Here is a 22,069-nt window from a genome sequence, read left to right as displayed (position 1 = left end):
GGAGAGTTATGGCTTGTGTTGCTCCCAAGTGTGTGGACAAAGTTTTGGCAGAGCAAATGATAAATTTTACTGCTAACTCAGGTCTTCCTTTTGCTACTCTTTCATTTCCATTTATTGTTCTTGTTAATGGTAAAAGTAGATGAGAAAGGCTGCTGAAGATGTGTCTGTTGCTAGGAATGTGAAAATATTTTCTGCTCATACATGTAAGTAGCACAGAAAATCAAAATGGACAGACAGAAGGTGCATCCCAGAGCCTGTGCAATGTTGCTAATTATGTCATAAAAGTTGGATATGTTCCAACAAGGCTAAATAAGAACAAAAGTCAGAAGTTGTGAAACCTACACATGGTATAAGCTGCTGTACTCAAGAAACAAATGCAAAGAACAAAGCAGTGATACAAACTATGAAGTAAACCTGATGGAATGGTGTGGTTATGTCCTTTGAGAATATTACATAAAAGACAAAAAAAGTCACCCTATATGGACAAATAAGAACTAAGGATCTGAAGTGTATACATGAGGATATCTGCTGGGACTAATGGAAGAGCTCCCTGAAGATCCTTAACAAATTTCTCAATTTGGAATCGGACAATGTACTTTGTAGATAGTTCTTTGCAAAAGAGCACAGATACAAACCCATCATCTTGGAGGATATAAGTGTATTTTCATTTCCAAATACTGAAGAAACCAAAGTGAAAACCTTGAGGAATGGCAGAAATGCTGTGTTCAGCTGGTTGCATTTTAACTGCAAGGTTTAATGGTGTAAGAAACCAAGATCAAAAAGTGGCAGAAATGTGTGACTGCAGCATTTCTCTGGGATATCAAATAAAAGCTTATTTGGATTTTATTCTGAAAAGTGCTTGTGTCCCAGATGCTCCAGGATACAGAATATCTGCAGATGTTTGGTCATTGAACACAAGCAATTTGTCCTGCAAAATGGCAGCATGCTTGGGCGGAATCCAGCCCCCACGGCTCTTGGCTTTTGAGTGGTTTGGTGCCTGTTGTCTTCTGCAGCATGTGAAAGGCACTGTGCATGAATTGGGAACATGCAAAAGGGCTTTGTCTCCAGGCTGTGACAACTCAGACAATCCTTCGATTTTCAACAGATTCGTGAGGATGGTGAAAAGATGATAGCTTAGACAATGAGCCCAAAGTTCCATATGACAAAAGTGTTTTCAGCAAGTTCCTGTCCACAGCTTTTTCTTAAAAGCAAATGCTTTTTGAATAGGTGGGACAAAAAGAAGGGTACAAAAGGTCTGGGTGACAGATCACTGCTTTAATAAACAAAACAACTAACATTCTAAAATACCTTGAATATCCAAAATTTCTTCTATCTAAACTCTCTTTCTCATGAACTGGGAGGAATTAAAGTTTTGGTTTCCACTAGTAATGAAAAGTATATATTTATCAGTAAATTCAATGAGCACATGTAATACTCTTGTTTAAATTATACATTTTAAATCCCCCAAACTTATTCATTTTATGATCCTAAATTAAATGTACTAATAATATTAAAATAACCAAATGTATTTTACTCTCTTTAAAATGTGTATTTTTATTAAAGACTTCAAATTTTTTAAGGAATGTGTATCCCTGTGAATTTTGTGACTAGTTGAAATACAGTTAATACATGCTCTTGGAGTTGTAGTACCATTTATTATTCCTTCCACAACTAATTTTTAAATTATATTTTGTGTATATATAAAAGATATTTAGCTAAAATAAGAACATATATATGTTTCACATAATACATATCAAATTTTAATATAATGAAAACCACAAACATTTTCAAGTTAACATGCTTTGATAAGGGTATCAGTTTAAAGTTCTTATTTTTTTTTTTATCTAAAAAATAGATTAGAAAGGTTGTAATTATAGACTACCATTTCTCAAAAATTCTTAAGTGCACACTCATATAAAATAAAACTGGTAACTGGACTGTTCTGCTCAAAGGGCATTATTTGGCCCATGTCTTGTCTAGGTAAGTGAGTTGTACCACCAGAAACAATTATCACATGATGCTATTTCAGAGAGTGTTAGCACTTACACAAACTGTTGATTGTTTCTTTATGATAAGAGGTTTAAGCAGCTGTTAGATACAGTCAAGAAAGAAATAAGAAACAGTCTGAGGTTACAAGGTGAACTATGACAACAATTAAAAAGGGCAACTGACCTTCATATATCAGGGCTTTTCTCAATTTTGCCCAGAAGAAAACAGAAGTAAACAGAAGTAAGATAACCTATCTTCCACTAATGCTAACTTCAAATTTTGTCATTTTGAAAAATCACCTTTCAAGTTGTGTGCAAGTATGAATGTGTAACAATGAATCTCACTAATATGTATAATGTAATAAAAACTTTAAGGGCTGGGGAGGTAGCTTAAAGGTAGAGCACTTGCCTATCATGTGTGAGGCACTGGGTTCAGTTCTTATCACCATGTAAAAATAAATAAATAAAATAAAGGTCCATCAACAACTAAACAAAACAAAACAAAACAAAACAAAACTTAAAAAGGAAAAATCACCTCACAGGTACCCCTGACTTTAAAACAAATAAATGCCTTAATTTGAAATGTATGACAAAATCATATTAATGTTTTCTGGTTTTGGAACTTTACTCAACTTTAGAGAATGGGGTTCCATGGCTTTAAAATTATGAAAATCACCAATTCTAAAAAACTGGGTTATGCATGTCCCTGCTTAAACCCTTTCTGTGGACGTTTTTCCTAGTATCCAGATCCCCATCCTTATTCGCAAAGCACTGAATGGTCTGGTCCCTGCTGTCTCTTACAAGATTTTGCTAGTACTTTTAGGTACTGGGTCAGATGGAGCACATTCCCCTCTAGGGCTTTCCCACCAGCTTGTTTTGCTGCCTGGAATGCTTCTTTCCTGGATTTGCCCCTGGTTAGCTGCAGTTTATTTATTACTCAGGTTAAATATTGCTGGGACTCAGAAAGTGCTACCTCAAAGAACTGTGAACCAAAAGAGACTGGGAAGTCTCAGGAGCAAGAAGGTCACTCTGACCTTGCCTTCCTTTTCTGAGTGAAAGATGGTCATAAAGGAATTCTCCTACCTTGCCTGAAAGTAGATCATAAGACCCTCATTCCAGAGGGGTGCTGTCTACATGGTGGGGTGGTGGTGGTAGGAGTGCTACACAGAGAGGCCCAGAAGAATCTGAATAGACAAGCCTTGCTGAGTTCCCTCAAGTTGATGACCGTTAGGTCATACCTGCTTTGTTACATGACTGGCCAGTCTTCATAGAATAAAAGTTCTTCCTGAATCCTTGGGTCTTCATTACTTAAGTCTCTCCTGACATGTAAGACTTAGACAAATAAAGTTGTTGTCCTATTCTCTTATTAATCTATCTTTTGTTATGGAGGGTCTCAGCCATGAACCTTGCAGTGGGTAAGGAGAACATTCCAGCCCAGTCATTCACTCACTGGGTCAGTCCTCTGAACAGTTCTCACTTATTTTCTTCCCTTCACTGTTGTGACTCCAACTAGCATTGGCACCCTAACACAGCTGGAACCCGTCTCTCTGGTTCTGGGCCACACCCTGACCTGCAACTTCTTCAATTTTCGATAAATGTCTATTGTATGGATCAATAAATGACTTGCCCTCTATTAGGCCAATTACCGGTTCCATTTGCAATGAAGCCAGCATGTTTACTCATTAGTAACTGTGAATTCCCAGTTACCACCACCTGAGGTGCCTTGAGCCCATCCTAATTTCCAGAGAGAGAATAAACACTGAATAATCACATTTTCACTATCCTGTTAGAAAGGGAAGATTTAACTGGGACTCTCAAGAGTTAACAATCAATGCTCTATGATAAGCAGACATTCTGTGTCCTGATCTGCAAAACAGGAGACCCATGATAGTGTGTTTTACACCCAAGAAGTGTTTTTTGTTTTGTTTTGTTTTGTTTTTCCTGCTTCTATTGGTACAAAAATTTCTCCAAAGATCCAATAAATCTATTGTTAATGCATTGATTCCTACTATAAGGACTCTGTCGCTTAGTGATAACTTTTACATATTCTCTAAGTTCTCATCCACAAAGTCAGCTATTTCCAAGCTGGGCCTTACCTGGCTTTCCAGGTGCCAGATAGAGATGGAATTTCCTCACTGTAGCACAGAGACCATGCCTGGAGTCTGGATAAACATTTTCTGAATTCTGGGGTGAGAAGGTCGCCTTCAAATATAAACCCCAAATGCCAAGCACTTTTCCTTAATTTTCTTTATTCCTCCCATAGTTCAATACCTCCAAGAGATTCACCTAAAATCATTACAAAAGTTATTTCAACCTGACTCCCAGGATGCCAGAGTCTCCACTTCTTTCCTCAGCTTCCCTGAGGATTTAGGGAGAGGGGCACCAGGAAATGAACCGTTGAATCTGGCTATTCCCAGGTATGCAGATTGTAACTCAGCTGCAGAATGGTGTGCCTGGCCATCTGATTTCAGCTGGCTGGAATGCTTTACTCTCAAGAGATCTATCACGGTTGAAGATAGGGAGGGAAGGGAAGTCCAATGGAAAAGCAAACAACTTACTGATAATGAAGTAGAGAAGTGATTAGCAGAGACTTCAGAGACCTGAAGAATTAATTCCTGCCTGGAATGTACAACATCACTATTCAAACAACATGATCTATACAATTAAAGAAACAAACAAAACACAGCAACAAAAATCCTTTCTACTGCTGCTCAAGTGGGTTGAATAAAATCAACTTTTAAAAAAAAAGGGATTAAAGTATACCATCAATTATTTGAAAGGGGCTCAACAAGCCATCAGCACTAGTTAAGTCTGGGATTAACATTAAATTCAGTAGTAAAAATGATTTGGAGGCAGGAGGGTTGGGGACTGAACCCAGAGCCTCATGCAGGTTATTCAAGCACTCTAATATTAAGGTATATCCCAGCCCCTTTCATTGATTCCTGAAAAGAAGGCATGAAATTAACTTAAATCATGCTTAAAAAAAAAATAAAAATTGTGCTTGAGTCACCCTGGAAACAGTCTGAGGCCATATTACCAGCAAACCTTTCAAACCTTTGTCTGACTTTGACCCTCCACTCTCTGCTCCCCTACCTACCTCAGAGAGAGAGATGCCTCTTTCCCTCCCATTCTCTTTGGAGGCATTTCCTAATAAGGATGCTATACTTCTCCATCACAGCATTGGGCAGAAACTAAGCTCCCAATGCAATTTCTAACACATTTAATGCACCATTTTAATGGTGAGCAGGAAGTCCTTTTCTTGCTTCAATAATCAATGACAACTGGTGTTTACAATTAAACAAAAAAAAATTAAACATTAGTCCCTAACAAAGGCTCTTAGGACTTAACACCCATAAAATAGCAAGAGAATCAATTATTTTTGGTTGACATGAGGAGCTTAGGCATTAACTAAATGCTAATGAGGTGTTTTACTTCCTTCAGAGTTTATTTTCCTCCTCTTCCTGGCCTTCCTGTGCCTAGCGTGTAGTTCCCAGAAATCCCCATTTGGGTAATCCAGTCAGCTTTTCTGTAATTTCCTGGACCATTTACTCCCTTTGTTCTACTAATGTATTTCCTCACCAATTCTGAGTATTTGTCAGCCAAGCTAGAGATTCAACTGGTTTTACCCAGGAGTTTTGTTGATTCTGATTGTTTTCCTAAGAACTCACCCTGTTGTCTGAACTAAAATGTTCAGGCCTTGCCCAAAATTCTTCCCTCCACAAGATTAAAAGCATTTAATCACTTTCTTTTTGACACCACACTAGACTCCATGGAGGGGATTCTGCACAGAAATCATCTTCCTTAATAAGTCTTCTCTTTTCTGAACTGTGACAAAAACAGTTAACAGAACTCTTTCACCTTTATTTGCTCTGAACTCCTCAAGAGTCTTTGCTTCTGCATTTCGTGGGGGAGGGTATGATTTCTGTGCTTGGTCCATGTTTCTTCTGCAGGTAGGGTTTCAAAAAGAACTACATGCAGTTGCTCCCTTCACTTCCTTCAAGTTTTGCAAACAGTTTTATGAAACCAAATGACTTGGACTTTTTTCATCAGACCCCACTGGCAGGGTGGCATCCCTCCAGGTATCCCTGGGGGCTCTGTGGCTTTCTGGCCTTCTAATAAAGGTGAAAGTGCAAGGGAAAACTTCAGGTGAGTCTTAGTATCTTGAATTTGTGCAAAGAGGCCTGCAATAAAAAGAGGTTTGTCTTTCTTTTTAGTTGGGTGACAGTGGGAAGAGGTGACGCCTCCTCTTGGTTGGAGGAGGCTTGGTTCCCTGGTTTTCATTGGCAACACGTAGTGATCAATGTCATGATAATCAATGTCATGATAAAATGGGACCACACACACTGTCTGTTAAGTCCATAGCATTTAAAGTAAGGAAGCAGGAGCTTCACCAGACTAGGAGAGACTTGAGAAACCCGGAAACCCAGATATTAGTGTGAATCTTGCCTACATTCCAGTATAAATGACCCAGTCCTGAAAAGGCAGGGCCCATCCAAAAAGTCTGCTTACAGATTGAGTATTTGACTTGACACCAAGAAATTACTGCTGATTATTAGAAGTGATTATGGACACTGGAGTTGCAAATTTACATTTAATAACATAAAGCAGAAGATGTACCCTAACAGATGTTATAATATATAATCTAATATTTAGAGATGCATCCTGAGGATTTGCTTTATTTGCTTCAGCAAAGAAAATAATCAGGAAAAAAAGAGACTAAATGAAGCAACTGTGGTTTACTACAGAAGATGGCAGGACCATCCAAACTTTGAACCACAAGGGTTGTGCTTCAGAAACTGCCTGTGGCTGCATGGAAGCTAGCTGCAGGGAAGAGAGACACCTGTAAAGGGGACCTGTGCAGGGAGTGCTGCCTCAGAGGCAGAGCCCTAGCTGAAAGGGCAGAAAGGCTACCATTTAGGGAAAGACCTGGCAGTTTCTCTAAACTTTGCAAAGATAAACAGGGAACAGTGAAGCCGCCAAGAGGGAGTCTGTGGTAGGGGAGCAACTCATCGCAAACAGAACACAGAATGCTGAAAGAAGGGCTGGTCCTGCAAGGTGCTGGCCAGGGACACTGCATTTCAAATGGACCTCAGTGGCAGTCAGCAGAAGAGCCTGGAGTGCAGGTGAGAGCAGCCTGGGCAGGATATACCTCTTCTATGCAAAGAGGATTTCGTGGAAGCAGTAATCCAAAGGGTGATTTGGGAAAGCACTAAAATTCTAAACTTGTTAGATCACCCAGTTTCTCCAACCAAAACTCACTCTGTAGGTTGGGTTTGTAGCTCTGTGGTAGAGAACTTGCCTAGCATGTGTGCAAATCTGGGTTACGTCCACAGCATCATAGGGAAAAACAACAACAAAAATTCACTCATTCATTCTGGCTGCCTACACTACTCTGATGTGCACTACTCTGATGTACCTGGGATTCAGCTGGATTCCTACATCTTAACCCAGATTAGGGAAACAGGATGCAAAATAGCACCTGCTGTGTTTACCTCTTCTCTCAAATCAGGGACAAACCCACAGCTGTTAAGAATGGCCACTGAAATTTAACTTATGCAGTTTTTAAGTTAGGAGATGAGATGGGTGTTAACACTTTCTGAATGTCTACATATGCTGTAGATTTAATATGTATTATTCCATTTAACCCTCAAAGAAAATTTATGATGAGAATACAAAAGTTCAGAGACGTTAATAACCCAGCCAAGGTCACACAGATAAGTGGCAGGGCTTGAAGCCCAACTCTGGCCTGTCTCCCAATAGGGGCTCATTGCTCTGCTTCATGACACAGCTATGGAAAAAATGCAGCTGGAAAGCAAATTAATCTTAACCAGGTGTTGGAAGCAGAAATTTGCCACCTGGCCTGGAGAAGTTTGCCGAAATGATGCCATAATTTCCTATCCTTTTAGCCAATGAAAAACTAATAGCCATTTTAGGAGGAGTAGGAGAGAAAGGGAAAAAAGAGTCATGCGATGCTAACAGCCAGTACTCTGAGAAAAAAGTATTTTTTTCCTGAAATGATATAAAGTCAAAACTGGAGCAACACCATGCAAAAAATCTGCTATATCTCATAGGCGAGCTTTACTTAAATTCAAGTTCCATTTGGCGGTAGTGCCAATTTGACTTAGAGGTATAACAATACCAACTTCTTAAACATCACTGTTATCATTTTACTTATTCTTTATTTTGCAACACTGGGGATGGAATCCAGGGTCTTGTACATGCTAGGTAACCACTCTACCACTGAGCTACACCCCCAGCCCTTGAACATTAAAGATCAAAAGAGCCAGACAAGGTGGTACACTCTTATAATCCCAGTGAATTGGGAGGCTGAGGCAGAAGGATCACAAGTTTAAGGCCAGCCTCAGCAGCTTAGGCTCTAAGCAGTTTAGCGAGATCCTATCTCAAAAAATTAAAAAGCGCTGGGGATGTGGCTCTGTGGTAAAGCCCCCTTGGGTTCAGTCCCAAGTACCAAAAAATAAATAAATGAATAAATAAATAAATAATTATCTGTTTAAAGATCACAGCATAATGGGTGTTTTGAATTGAGAACTAAGAATGTGTTGGAGAGTTTTCGCTTTTTTAAAAAATACAATCAGTTTTAAAGAGCACCAGGAAAGTCCTGCCTGGAGCAGAGGAATAATCTTTGGCTTGTTTAAAAATCTTGCTGCTGTGTTTCAGGCACTGTCTCCTATTTCTCAGCAGATAATACTCTATTAGGATGTCCATATTGCTGCCTGAGGCTTGTCCAGGGCCCTGCAGGTTTAGAAGCAGCCTGGATGAAATGGAGCAGGACAGCAGGAGAGCACAGGGCTGCAGCGCCCAGGCAGGGGAGGGAATCAGATTTCTCTCCTGAGGTCCCAAGAGGCCTGGGCTGTCTGGTTATCCTGCCCACCAGCCTCAACCCCCAGTCACAGAACCACGCATCAGTGTTCACAGAGAACACAAAACCAAAGGGAGACAGGTGATCGCCCAGCAGAAGGCTCAAGGCCGACCACATCAGGACCTTTATGGCAGACAGAGAGAGCCACACACAGGGGAAAGCACTTAAGTGAAAGAGAATCCACCCCTTCCTGGCAAAGGTAGGTACAGCAACCAGCACCATCTGACTTTGAAATTGGAGAAAATCAGCCCAAAGCCCACTCACTCCCACAAACTGTGACGAACAGGGAGAAAGATCTAAAATGAAACAAGGATCTTCTTGTTTATTTAGATTAAATGTAACTCAACAACTAGCTGTTTTCATAAAATATTCCATCTTGTCATAATACCTAAAATATTACTACAGAACACCTTTACCCCATATCAAATAAGAAAAAACATTAATGGAAAAAAGTTTGATATCGTATGTGACATATTGGACATTTGTTTATATTACATCTATAAAGTAAGTAGCCCTTAGGTTTTCTTCTACTAGAAAATTTTTTTTTTCATGAATTACACTTTAGGAATAAATAAGGGAAAATATAAATATGTTACAAAAACCCTGAAATCAGTAATTTGTCAGTTAGCTCTTCATTTCTTAAACAAACGAAAAATAAAAATATGCAGGGTAGATCATTCTACACCCAGCAGCAGGCCCCCTGCTTTTCCTTGGTGAGGGTGAGGATAACTGGGGACGATGGTTTGGAGAAAGTATTCTTATCAGTCCAAATGTGGCTCTCTGTACCTGCCGCAAACTTGAGCAAATGTCTAAAGTCTATAAGTTGAAGAAAGCACACATCAAGGAAAACACTCCTTCAAGAAGGACAAACTGAAATGAATACAAACCTTTTTATTCCTTACCTGAAACAATTTTTTACTTTTCTGTATTTCTGTGCATATCTGATTCTCTGATCTCAGTGTTTCTCATTATCAGCTTACCTTATTAAAGTCATGAGAACATGCTTACGGATGCATAAATTCCACAGGTTAATTTTTGGAAGACAAGATTTGCTAATGAGAAAGTGTAGAAGCAGGTTAATGAGAATTTAACATTTCTCAAAATAGGGCAAAAGTTGGGAACTCAGATAAGGTATATTAAAATGTTAGGTTATTTTCTTGAATGGATAAGACATAAAGGGAACCTTTGAATCCGCAGCCACCATTTCAAAATTATAATTGTCAATTTGGCATATGAGAAAGGTTTTCAAAGATCAATACATAACAATTTTTGTTCTATTTTCTATACATTTCTAAGAAAAACTATTAGAATGTGTGCCCTTGGGTTGGACCTGGATGCTGTGAGGGGGCAGAATGTCCTTATTGGGCCCCTGAGGGATGCTGTCAGAACTCAGTGAAGTTATCTTCTTGTGGTTGTGCTGCTGAGGACACTGGGTGCAGAGGCTGGGCTGGGGCAGCAGGGCAGGACCAGCTCCTACCTAGCCTGTGCATCTTTGCAGGGGTAGCACAATGCCTCTCTACTGGTGACTTTATGATAGCTCTATTCTTTTTTAAAAATATTTTCATTAGTTGTAGATGGATCTTTATTTTATTTGCTTCTTTATACGTGGTGCTGAGAATAGAACACAGGGTCTCACACATGCTAGGCAAGTGCTCTACCACTGAGCCACAACCCCAGCCCCATGTTAGCTCTATTCTTAAGTGATAAGATAAACTGCCCCCCCCCCACACACCTGGGGCACCAGATCTCCTTTCTTTCATTGATGCCATTTCCATAGACTTTTGCATTTTTAGCAGGTCAGTTAACAAATATTTACAGAGCTTCCACTATGTGCCAGACTAACAACCAGAGAGGAATTTTAGAGTAAAAAGAAAAATTAGGTGAGGAAGAGAAGAAGGAATGGAAAGGGAAGAAATGGGAAAGGTAAGAAGTGACAAAAATACTTGGAATCTCAAAGAGGGAGTCTGTAAAATCTTTACAAGAACTGAACTGGTCCCTAATCTCAACCTCCCTCACTTGCCCTTCCCAATCACCCCTCCCAGAATCCAAGCAGGTGTGAAAAAAGTAAATGAAGGTGATAAAAGAACAATTGTGGGGCAGCTCTCAGGAGACCAAGCAGGACAAATCTCTTCTTGAAGAGAGCAGCATGCCACCATTATCTAGTTTGCAGATGGACCACCCAGAAAATCTGGAGCAATTAGGAGGGAAACAAACAAAGGGTGGGTGCTGAGGCGATAGCCATGTCCCCATGCTATATTGTAGCTAGCAATCCCACAGTGCAGCACAGGGAGGAGAAAAGGAATCAGGCTGTAACCATGTGGGTACATGCACACACACATATACACCCTCATACACAACATGTGCATGCACACACAATCACATCAACTACAAAGTTGTGCAAATTACCAAGGGACCAGAACAGAGAATTTTTTTTTTTTTTCAAAAGAAACCCCATTTAACTCTGTCTTCTGGAATGCACTGGAACATTTAAAAGTGAATTTTGAACAGGATAGGTAGATTTTTTAAATTATGTTCTCAGACGGAGACCAGTATAGTAGTGGAAGGGAACCACGGAGAGAGAGGAGGGAAGGGAAAGGGGAAATACTAGGGAAGGATATTGACCAAATTATATTGTTATACTGTGTGTATATACAAATATGTAACAGTGAATCCCACCATTGTGTATAATTATAATGAACCAAAAAAAAAAAAAAAAAAGACAAACTAAAGCACCAGAAAAAATAAAGTTATAAATCCACATTCTAGGGGTAAAAAAAAAAAAAAAAAAAAAAAAAGTTTTGAGGGCTGGGAATGTAGCTTGCCCAGCAAGTGTGAGGCCTTTGGTGTGATCTGCCAGCACCACTACACACACAAAATAATTACTTTCTTTTTATCAACAAGCAAAGATGGGGCTCATGTTCTCTTTTAGGATTGACAGCCCAGGCAGGATTCCCTTCAATATTACCACTCTCTGGCCAAACTGGATACTCACAGCTGCCATGCTGCATCCCCATGAGGGCTCAGGCAGCCGGCTGTGTTGTGTGTACTATTTCATAAGCCTTACGCACCCCACCCAAAGTATTCTCATCATATGACCATCTTGCTCAAGGTCACACAGCTAAGCGACTCAGAATTCAAATGCCGTCTCCAGATCACTGAGAAATCTCCCTCTAAACTGAGTTGGTTTGTTTCTGCACAGTCTTGTTTGTGCCTCTGCATACTCTGATTGCTGCTCTCTACTCATTCCTTCACTTCCTCAAAGCCTTGCTGGCCATCCCATCTCCAACATGAATTCTTTTTTTTTTTTTAATTTTTTTTTTAATATTTATTTTTTAGTTATCGGTGGACACAACATCTTTGTTGGTATGTGGTGCTGAGGATCGAACCCGGGCCGCACGCATGCCAGGCCAGTGCACTACCGCTTGAGCCACATCCCCAGCCCAACAACATGAATTCTTTCTTGGTAATACCAGGCAGATGGCCTGTTGCTGACTCTTCTGAATGTCCTCATTATTGACCCCAGGTCCAGGCCCTGCCACATATCACAGCAATCTTGTGAAAGCACATTCTCTTATGGCATTACAGACAATGCTTTCCTGCAAAATGTAGTTTAGGATTTAGAGTTTAGAATTTTGCTTTGAAATTCCCAGTTTACTTAGAAATTATGCCTGAGCCAGGTGCAGTGATGCATGCACCTGTAATATGAGCTATTTGGGAGGCTGAGGCAGGCAGATCACAAATTCAAGGCCAGCCTGGGCAACTTAGTGATACCCTGTCTCAAAAAAAAAAAAAAAAAAAAAAAAAGGGGGCTGGGGATATGGCTCAGTGGTGAAGCAACCCTGGGTTCCAAACCCAGTACCAAAACCAAAACAAAAAAATTAAATTACTTATGTTTGTTTAGCAATCCTATTATGCTTAAGAATTCACGAGGTGCAAGAAGGCCTGTAGACTGCTTCCAAATATGATAAAACTTATTGTGCTTATTAAGTTTTTAACAGGTATTGAGACAGGTAGACATTTTATAGAGCTTTTAAACATTTTCCAATTTCAATTTGCTGTGGTTCCCCTAGCTCAACTTTGAAACCTACAAATGGAATTTTTTTTTTCAGGTCTCAAAAGAATGCTGCAAGTTCCTGAAAATCTAATAGGCACCACGTTCCTGCCTCCACTGTCTGACAGATAAAGCAGCCCTGCCCATGCCTTAGCCTGGTGCCGTACCTCAGACCTGCTTGCTGTAAACTCAGCCCCCTGTAAACTCAGCCTCCACATATTCACAGTTTTAAATTTATCGAAAACAGTAATTTTTGTCTTGGTGTCTAGTAATTTTTTTATGGTAATTAGCATGACTGCCACACAATAAATGCTTAAAGTACTCACTTATTAGAAAACAAGCCTTAAATAAAATGCCAAACCACAACCTCAACTATATCCTCTGAAATCTCTTTCCTAAAACATCTAGTTATTTGAAATAATATTCCTAAAAACTTCTCAAAATATTTGTTCTCTTTCTTTTAAAAAAATCTGCTTTGTCTTAATTTCTTTAAAAAGATAGTACAATATCCAAATAAGTACAACATAAAACAAAACAAAGCAGGAATCTCTAGATTTATTAATCTTCTAGATCTTCACTTCATTAACAGCTACAGATTTCTTTTTAAGCAATTAAAAGGAAAAATGGTACAGAATTTTCTAGACATTTCATAAACCCAAAATAGCACTGGCTTTCTAGTACTCAGATGTTCCCAGTTCCAGGGAAATCTCCTTTGGTAATACAACTTTTAAACAAATGCACTTAACAACATTTTAGTCTATGTGATGAAATAAATACTACTCACACAGCATACTGCTAAGTGCTGGAAAGAGCAGGCTGATCCTCTTTGGAGGATCTGTGTCAGCTTCTGTGTCATAGTTCCCAGGAATTTTTTCAACTCAATAGAAAATAGTAATTCATCAAAACAACCCCCAACCCCAGGTACAACAGACTTACACAAATAAGTAAAAATATGCTTTATTCAGCATACACAACTTCATGACAGATGCTCAACCTTGGATACAATGGTTGGGTCTGAAATTAAAAGCCTGACTTTAAATTCTCTTTGGTAAGACTGCTAAACATGCACTCTTCCACCCTGAAATAGCATTGCTCCAATGTCAGTTCTCTGCATGCAGTTTTTTTGTTTGTGCCGGTTTTAATTTGTATTTAAGGTGTCCCCCAAAAGCTCCTATGCTAATGTGGGCGGTGCAATGACTAGATAATGAGAACTGAAACTTAATGAGTCCATCCTGGTTCAAATGGCCTAAGTGGGTGGTAACTAAAGGCAGGTCGGGTGTGGGAGAAGAAAGTAGGTCCCTGGGAGTGTGTCTTTGGCCCCAGTGCCTCAGTCTCTTTCTCTGCTTCCTGGTTACCATGAACTGAGTGGCTTCCCTCCACGCTTTTGCCATGATGGTCTGCTTCACCTCAGACCCAGAGCAATGGTTGACCGTGGACTGAGAACTGTGACACAATGAGTCAAAATATACATTTTCTCCTTTAAGCTGTTGTTGGGTATTTTAATCACAGCAACAAAAAGCTGACTAATACAATGTCTAAACTCAATAAAACCCCCAGTTGTATAGGTGGGACTGGGCCAGATAGGTCAGAGGGTGCAATCTAAATTTCACTGTGATGACATTCTTACACAGCAACCCAAAAGCTTAAATCTGAGCACGCTGCTCGCATCAGAAACTGAGATGAAGAAACACAGGAAGGAAACTAGGGAGGAGGGCCAAAAGCGCTATGTCCTTTACATAATCCGATGGAACTACCCACCTCTTTCCATTACTGTCCCGCAGCATTGCTTTCCCCATCACTCTGGTCTTGGTTTCCAGCTCCTGTACCTCCTCCAGCAACGTCTTTTTGTAGGTATGCTTGGCCCTGTATCAGGAGGAAAAGACACACATCAACTTGACACATCTGTGAAGACTGGTCACCTCCTGCCCACCACTGCTGGATGCCCTCTGGACGGGGCAGAAACTCCAGAAGATGTTCTAAGTCTTCTTCCTGTGGTTCCTTGATCCTTACCCAACTGCCATCAGAGAGCCCAGGGTTAGCAGTGCCTCCTCCTTCTTTAGTGTGAGAAGGGCCACTGTCATAGCAGTAATGGGGTTTATGATACCGGAGTACTATCTCTTATTTCCTTGTTAAATAAATCTTGCATCTGTGCCCTGAAATTTTTAAACAATTGAGCCTAAACAAAGCTAAAATTGAGCTACAGGTTGGAAATGATATAGATGGAAAAAAAAAAAAAAGATATTTCACAAGGTGTAGACTAGATGAGGGAAAAGGAACACGGTAAAACGAAAGGCCTCATATATTAGCAATACTTTCCAGGTTCCTTTATTATGGAAAGTGCTGCATTAGTTACTTTTCAATATAAATAAAGGTGAGAACTCCAAGATATAAAAAGAACAACTGAGCACCTCTGTACAGAAGTGAAAACCATGATCTGGGAACATTCTGACGATGTGGGCTATTTCCGCAGAATCACATTCTCCTGCTGCCTGACTTCTGCCTTCAAGGACAGAAAGCCTGTTAAGATAAGGCCGAGTCATCTAACACTCCATGTTAATCTATAACGGTGTATTAGCACCAAGACACTGTATATGCGTCTGTCATCCTTTCCCACAAAGTAAACAAGAGAAAAACCACACAGGTTTTAACACATAATACCTTAATTACTTCAAACAGTGTCCCAAGACTCGGGATTGATAAAATACCACAGTTCAAAGCAGACTCTGTGGAATTTTAATTTAAGCAATAAATGAGAAAACAGCCAACATCTTGCAGGAAAGGAGATAGTTGCAAAGGATGTTAAAATGTGTACTGTCCAATATTACTGAATAGCTGGGTCCCAAACTTTACCTTTTATCTCCTGGGCTTATGGGATTGTATTGATAATAAGCCAACTGAGTAGCTTATTATCAGAGTCCCCACCCCATTCAGAGTCATCCCACATACATAGGTTCCAGAGCTCATGTCTGGCTGGTCCTGAAGAATGAATATGTACTCTCACCTTTTTCAGGACCATCCTCACTCCATCATCCCCCCCCCACCCCCCGCCAACTTCCTCCTGCACAGGACTGTCAACCTCTAGATCAGCCCCCACTGTTAACTTCAGGACCATCTGTATCAAAGTGTCTCTCAGTAATTTGATAATATACCCACTAGGCTGACTCCTGTGAGCTGGCCTGGAAATGCTACTGCTATTTGGGAATACAGTATTGCAATGCTGGGAATGATTAGGCTATTCTTTGTGCATGTAAACACTTGAATAAAAAGGATGCTAGCAATTTGAAACCATTTTCTGGAGCACCTTTTCCTAATAAGGTTGAATTAGAAAAATGAGTCTAAAATCTTCGTTGTCAAAGTCTACATGAATAGACAAAAATTTCAATTATAGGTTATTAAGGCAGACTTCTAAGTATTAGCCACTGGTGTGTAATTTAGGTTTCATTGTAAGTCAGGTTCTGGATTGCAGCTTTGACAGAGAATAAGCCCAATTATCTGTAAAGGGCTTATCCCCAGTGTCCCAAGGCTTGCTGTTTGTCACCCCACTCAAGACACCAGAGACCACAGAAGGGTCAGAGTGAGGGTGACTGGTTACTGACAGGGAGTCCCTTTGAGCTTTCAGATACAGCTAAGGGTATCTCTTAAAAGAAATAGCTTGGTTTAGGATCTTGAACTTTTAATCTTTGTGAAATGTTTTTCTGTTCTCTTTTTGTGTGTAAAGACAGCAAGTCTGAAGGAAATGTTAAATTCTAACTGTAGATGAAAATGGAAATACAATGTACTTCAAGAGAAACTAGTTTAGTTAGAATGTTAAAAAAAATCAAGGCCCATTTATATATATAAATTGCTTATTACCTTTTATTGCCATTTAACTGCCTATCTGGGATTATAAGAAGGAAATGAAGTCATTCTGGAATTGGGGAATGTATTGTGTGATGCCTGGTAAAAGGCAGGAGATATAGTTCAAAAAAAGGAAACTGGTTCCTCTCTGCTCAGTGGTCTTGAACTTGTATTATTTTTATAAAGTAAAACTGACAAATTTCTCCTAGATGAGAATCTGTATGTGGCAGCTTACCTAAACATGCTGTCATAGGTAACCATTTGGAAGAGTGTAAGCTAAAGGGTGTTAAAATAGTTTTGGGCAATTTACACTTCATGCTTCTAATAGGACTGCTCATTAGTCATATATCACATGTGATCAACCAATTATTTAATAAAAGATAGGCTGGTTTGGTCCTTCATAAAAATTCTAGTGAACAGAATAATAGGGCAAGCATTTTATGACAATCCAAATCTGACTAAAGATAGTCTAATAATGGATCTTCATTCAGAAAGTTGACAGACTTCATGGAAAAAAAAAATGACTGAATTACCTCTTTCCGTTTCTCTCTTCTTAACAGTCCAGGTCCTGAATTGTAAGTGAGAGACTGGGCAAAGAGAGGGGGAAAATGTGGAAAGATGGAGCAACTCCCTCACTTTCTTAGGTGCTCACAGAAGTCTATTTGAATAAGGCAGCAGCCATTTGCTGGAATTTTAAAGCCCTTTCAAAAGAGAACATAACCCGCCAGGTGAAATGGTGCACACCTGTAACCCCAGGAACTCTGGAGGCTGAGTCAGTAGGATTGCTGGAGCCCAGGAGTTTGGGGCCAACCTGGGCCACAAAGAGAGACCTCATTTCAGAAGGAAGGAAGGAAGGAAGGAAGGAAGGAAGGAAGGAAGGAAGGAGACAGAAAAGAACAAGAGTGGACAAGCATTACCACAAAATTCAAGACCAAAGAAATAATTCTTTGAATATTCCAAGACAAGACTGGAACACCCAGCAGTATTGTCCGAAGATCCCTACCATTGCCATGCCCAGCCATTACCCAAGTTCTGCAGAGTTGGGAGTTGAAGCACATGGATGGGTTTGAACCCAGCTGCTCATTAATTCATGTTCACTAATTTAAAACTCTTTGGAGGTTCAAGGTGCATCATAGCAATAAATATCTGACAAATGAAACCAATTGATGGGTGATTATGGACAACCAGGATTAACCTTTTCATTGTGTGTATAGGAAGGGGTAGGGGAGAACAAATCCTATAAAAACAGAACATGTTTTCTAAAGGTGCAGTTCATAGGTAAGCACTGTGGCCTCCCCAGAGGTGAGCATTCATAATATGATTTCTCCCCTTGGGATGGATAAGCCTCCAAATTTATTTGCTTGCACGAATATTTCAGAGTTGGAGTATGAGATATAATATAGGCCTCATGATCAGAGGGACAATGCCCAAATATATTCTCAAAATTCTTGTTTTTGGAGAGGGGATAACTGTAGTTTAGACATTAAATAGACATACAAATTGGGCATATTTTTTGGATAAGTGCCCCAGAAGACTATTTTCCCAAATAAAATGAGATAAAAACACATTTCAGGAAGTGTGTAGGGCCCTTTCTGGCTCAGCCAGAATCTGAGCTGTCACTCCTGGGAAAAGTTGTATTTGGGCCAATGCTAGGACTGGACATAAGCCTGTAAGGCCAACCTTCCATGCTTGCTCTCAGCTTCCACTGGAACCTCCTTTGCGGGGCCTTGGTCCCTGCTTCAAACCCAGCTGGCAAACTCCTTGGAAAGGAAATGACACTTTACTCTTTCCATATGGTGGAGCTGGAAGCAGTGTCATTTGGCTTATCATTGTTAAAATGTAAATAGTGCTAATTTTATAGTGCTGGGTACTACAAACACAACCCAAAACAAGTCCTGTTGGGGGGATTTGGAATGCACTGGAAAGGATCCAGAGAACAGATAGGGAGGCATGTAGACGTTTTAATCTACAAACATTCTCTTTGAGTGGAAGAAAGATTCTTTTGCTAAAGTCTCATTTGGCAAAAGTAGCAATTAAAAAAAAAAAAGTTCTCACAACATTAATTTAGGATAGCTGGATTGGGGACATAGCTCAATAGTAGAGTACTTCACCCTGCATGCACAAGGCCCTTCGGATGAATCTCCAGTACCGCAAAAAACACATTCTCAACTTTAAGATAGCAGAAATAAGACAGTCTGAGACTAATTTATAAGCATGTTATTAATTCTCAATCACTTCACATTGAAAAAACCATCTGATGTAGCTAAGGCCATGCTGCCATGCTGTATTTATCTAAAATGGACGCTCTTACAACATTGGACAAATTCAGCTAGGGAATAAACATACTGTGTGCCACCACTGGTCATACTTCTCAAAAAACAAAAATTTAATTTTGATTAATTTAAATTTATGTAGCCACATGTGGCTAATGACTACCATATTAGATAGCAGAGACATAGGCAGAGTTTATGCCAAGGTTAAATTTCCAACTACAACTATATACTGTAGGTATTAGCAAGAAGTACTCTGTGGATTGAGAAGAACAGTAGGATATGAAATTAGAGTTTTCTTTACCTGTGTATCTCCATTCTCATCATAAATTGTCCTTATCTTTAGCATCAGAAGCAGGGTGTATTAGAAAACATTATACTAATTGAAGATCAAAAAGACCATGATTGCATGGTCTTAAGCAGTTTAAGATTTTTCCTTCAATAAAGTTACATATTTACTGTTAAAAAACCCAAATAGTAGAACTAATATTTTTTATTTTTTTTTTAGATTAAGAAAGTATCTTTTCTGCTCATAATCCACATTTCATTTTCAAAAATTCTGATTCTGATATTTACAGAACACAGTTTTAACATCTAACATGAAAGTAGGGGTAAGTCAAAACATTTAGGAAGTTAGAATTATTTAATTTTTACTTATTTTTAATTATTTGATTTTAATAAGCTAAAGAAAATAAAAACAAACTATGTGCTATAAAATTCCTTTATCCTTCTCTTGTTGCATTAGGTATCCTGGGTTGTCAAGATAATGCCAAAAAGAAGTCTTTTTCAAAAGACATCCTTAACTGTCAGCAAGAATAATTCTCGTTGAGTGTGGGAGGAACAGGAGTATAAAAATGCAATCTGATGTCTTTTCCTGGACCGTTTGGATTAAAGTCTCGATTCTCTACCTCAGGGCTCCAAAATAATTATGCTTTGCCAAAGGAAAGCCAAGGTAGGAGTTTCAATTTTCAGGGACGCTGGCAACTATTTGTAGGAGGCACTGGGCTCACTCACACCAAAATCAGTATCATCTTATTTGGAGTAAGATCTCTTTCGTTCCTGGATGAAATTAAAATTTATGTTATCTTGGGACTGAGTTGCTTCTTCTACACTGTACACAAGACATACAGTGAGAATATTTTTTTTTTTTTAATTGGAAACTGCTTGCTCCCAGCTTCCACTGGAACCTCCTTTGGCTCGGGGGAGGGGGGAGGTATGCTTAACAATGTCATGAGAACTTTTTTTTTTAAAATTGGAAACAATGTATTTTAAAGTATAGAAACAAAAAATTGAACCTGAATTATTTCCTATTTAACCTACATTATAATTTTACTTTTGTGATTTGATTTTCTCATAGATCTGTAAACTAAGTCCCTAGAAGAATTTTTTTGGAAGGATTCTTACTGTAAATTGTTTGGAAAAATGAAGACAACTTCATCTTTCTCATTTGCTATGACTTACATTTACACAATTTTCCTTTAAGCATGGGGATTTAAAGGCAGACCATATTTGTGATCACTTAGCATCGAGTTTAAGATATAAACAGAAAAAAGTTTGAGTGTGGGAGGAACAGGATAAGGCTTATAGAGGAAGTGAGAACAAAGATGCCAAAAATGAGTAACCTTGGGGACCATTGCAGGCACTGGGCTTGGAAGACCCAAGAGCAGCTCTGTCTTCTTTAACTTGATGAAATGAATTTGTATTTAGAAACTCTTCCTTAGGATCAAGTACAAGGAAAGATCTCTATTGACCTTCACACAGACTCTCTGGGGATTCCTTTGAGCCTAAATTTTCATTTTAAGATGAAGCACAAGTTAAAAACAAAAACAAAAACAAAAATACCACCACCACCCTTTTCTCTGAGTGGTGGCATGAAATCTATTATTCAGAATTCCTATTGCCCTTAATATCCTGTGACAGGGCTCATGTGAGAGATGCTGTTAAGGATAGGTGAGCTACACTTAGGTCTATAACTTCATTTTCTACTTACGCTCTCCATGCCACATCTTCGAGCAAACATGCAGTAGGAACCAGAATTAATCCCAACCAGAAGTATGCAGAACTCAGGACCATAGTTGCCTACAAGAAACAGATCACACATATGTTAACAGGGTTTCTTTCAAAAACAGTGAGATGTAATTCAGTCAACATAAAAACCTCTGGCAACACAAAAACACCATAGGAAGTATTAAATCCTGTGAAAGGTAAGACAAAAACCCGGGAAGGCTGTTAAAGGGTCAGAAGAGGATGTCTTCCCTCTGGATCTCCATGGGTTTTCACCTCTCTTCTTTTAGTTGGACCTGTGTTGTTCTCTGTACTTGATAAGGAGCTTCAAGTCCCCTTCTGAGCAGAATGCTGTCTAGATCCTTCTTTCAGGGAAATCTTGGAGCCAACAGGCTCCTTTAGAATAAAATCTGCTTCACTAGTCTCCTCTCACTCATTTGCCTATCAGCTCACTTTTTTTCCCCTGCTCATTCATTCACAGACCAGTGCCCAAGTCACAGACATGAGGTGCAAGGCCTCATGATTTCTTCCCACATAGAAGAGGAGAATTCATAGGCTCTGATTCATTGGTTGGCATCCAGGAAGTTGACATCATAGAGTTTGGTAAGTACCACAAAGATATCCTATGTGGTTTCTGGGTAGACTTCTTAAAGATGACAGAATGTGGTATGTGCTGGAAAGATAAACAGGATTCAACAGATGGGGAAGAGTAGCTTTCTATGGGACCTCCTTGCTCCTGGCAGGCTGAGTCCGGGATGGTCTGGGAGGTAATGGGGAAAGAGGGTTTTGTGGGACAGGGCTGCAGGGCTAAGTTCAGTGTTAGGTGAGAAACTCTGGACAGAAGCAGAGGGAGAGAGGAGCTTGCTTGCAAATGGGTCGGGGAGGAGGGCTGGAGAGTATAGATTCTTAAATTTTGGTCTTGGGTGAGCCAAGAATGGAAGCATGGAGCCGGTAGGCAATTGGAAGGCTGGCTCAGCAGGGCAGGAGGAAGGACCCAGAGTTACTATGAATTCATGCTCCGTAAGTTTTCTTTTCTGGA

At 39.6% G+C, this 22,069-nt stretch overlaps 1 protein-coding gene across 2 annotated transcripts in view; it reads right to left on the bottom strand.

Moving 5' to 3' along the window:
- LOC143411875 (phospholipid-transporting ATPase IB) overlaps positions 1-22,069 on the bottom strand; it is a 606,876-nt gene that overhangs the window by 25,200 nt on the left and 559,607 nt on the right. For both annotated transcript variants that reach the window (XM_076872750.2, XM_076872751.2), the window contains 2 exons: positions 21,017-21,105; positions 14,678-14,782 (listed from right to left, as the gene is read on the bottom strand). In XM_076872750.2, coding sequence (XP_076728865.2) covers positions 14,678-14,782; positions 21,017-21,105 — 194 coding nt within the window. The remainder of the gene's footprint in view (positions 1-14,677; positions 14,783-21,016; positions 21,106-22,069) is intronic.

This window comes from Callospermophilus lateralis, chromosome 12 (genome assembly GCF_048772815.1).
Source record: "Callospermophilus lateralis isolate mCalLat2 chromosome 12, mCalLat2.hap1, whole genome shotgun sequence".
Taxonomy (NCBI): Eukaryota; Metazoa; Chordata; class Mammalia; order Rodentia; family Sciuridae; genus Callospermophilus; species Callospermophilus lateralis.
The sequence above is the reverse complement of the archived record's forward strand: the minus strand, read 5'-3'. Positions and strand labels throughout refer to the sequence as shown.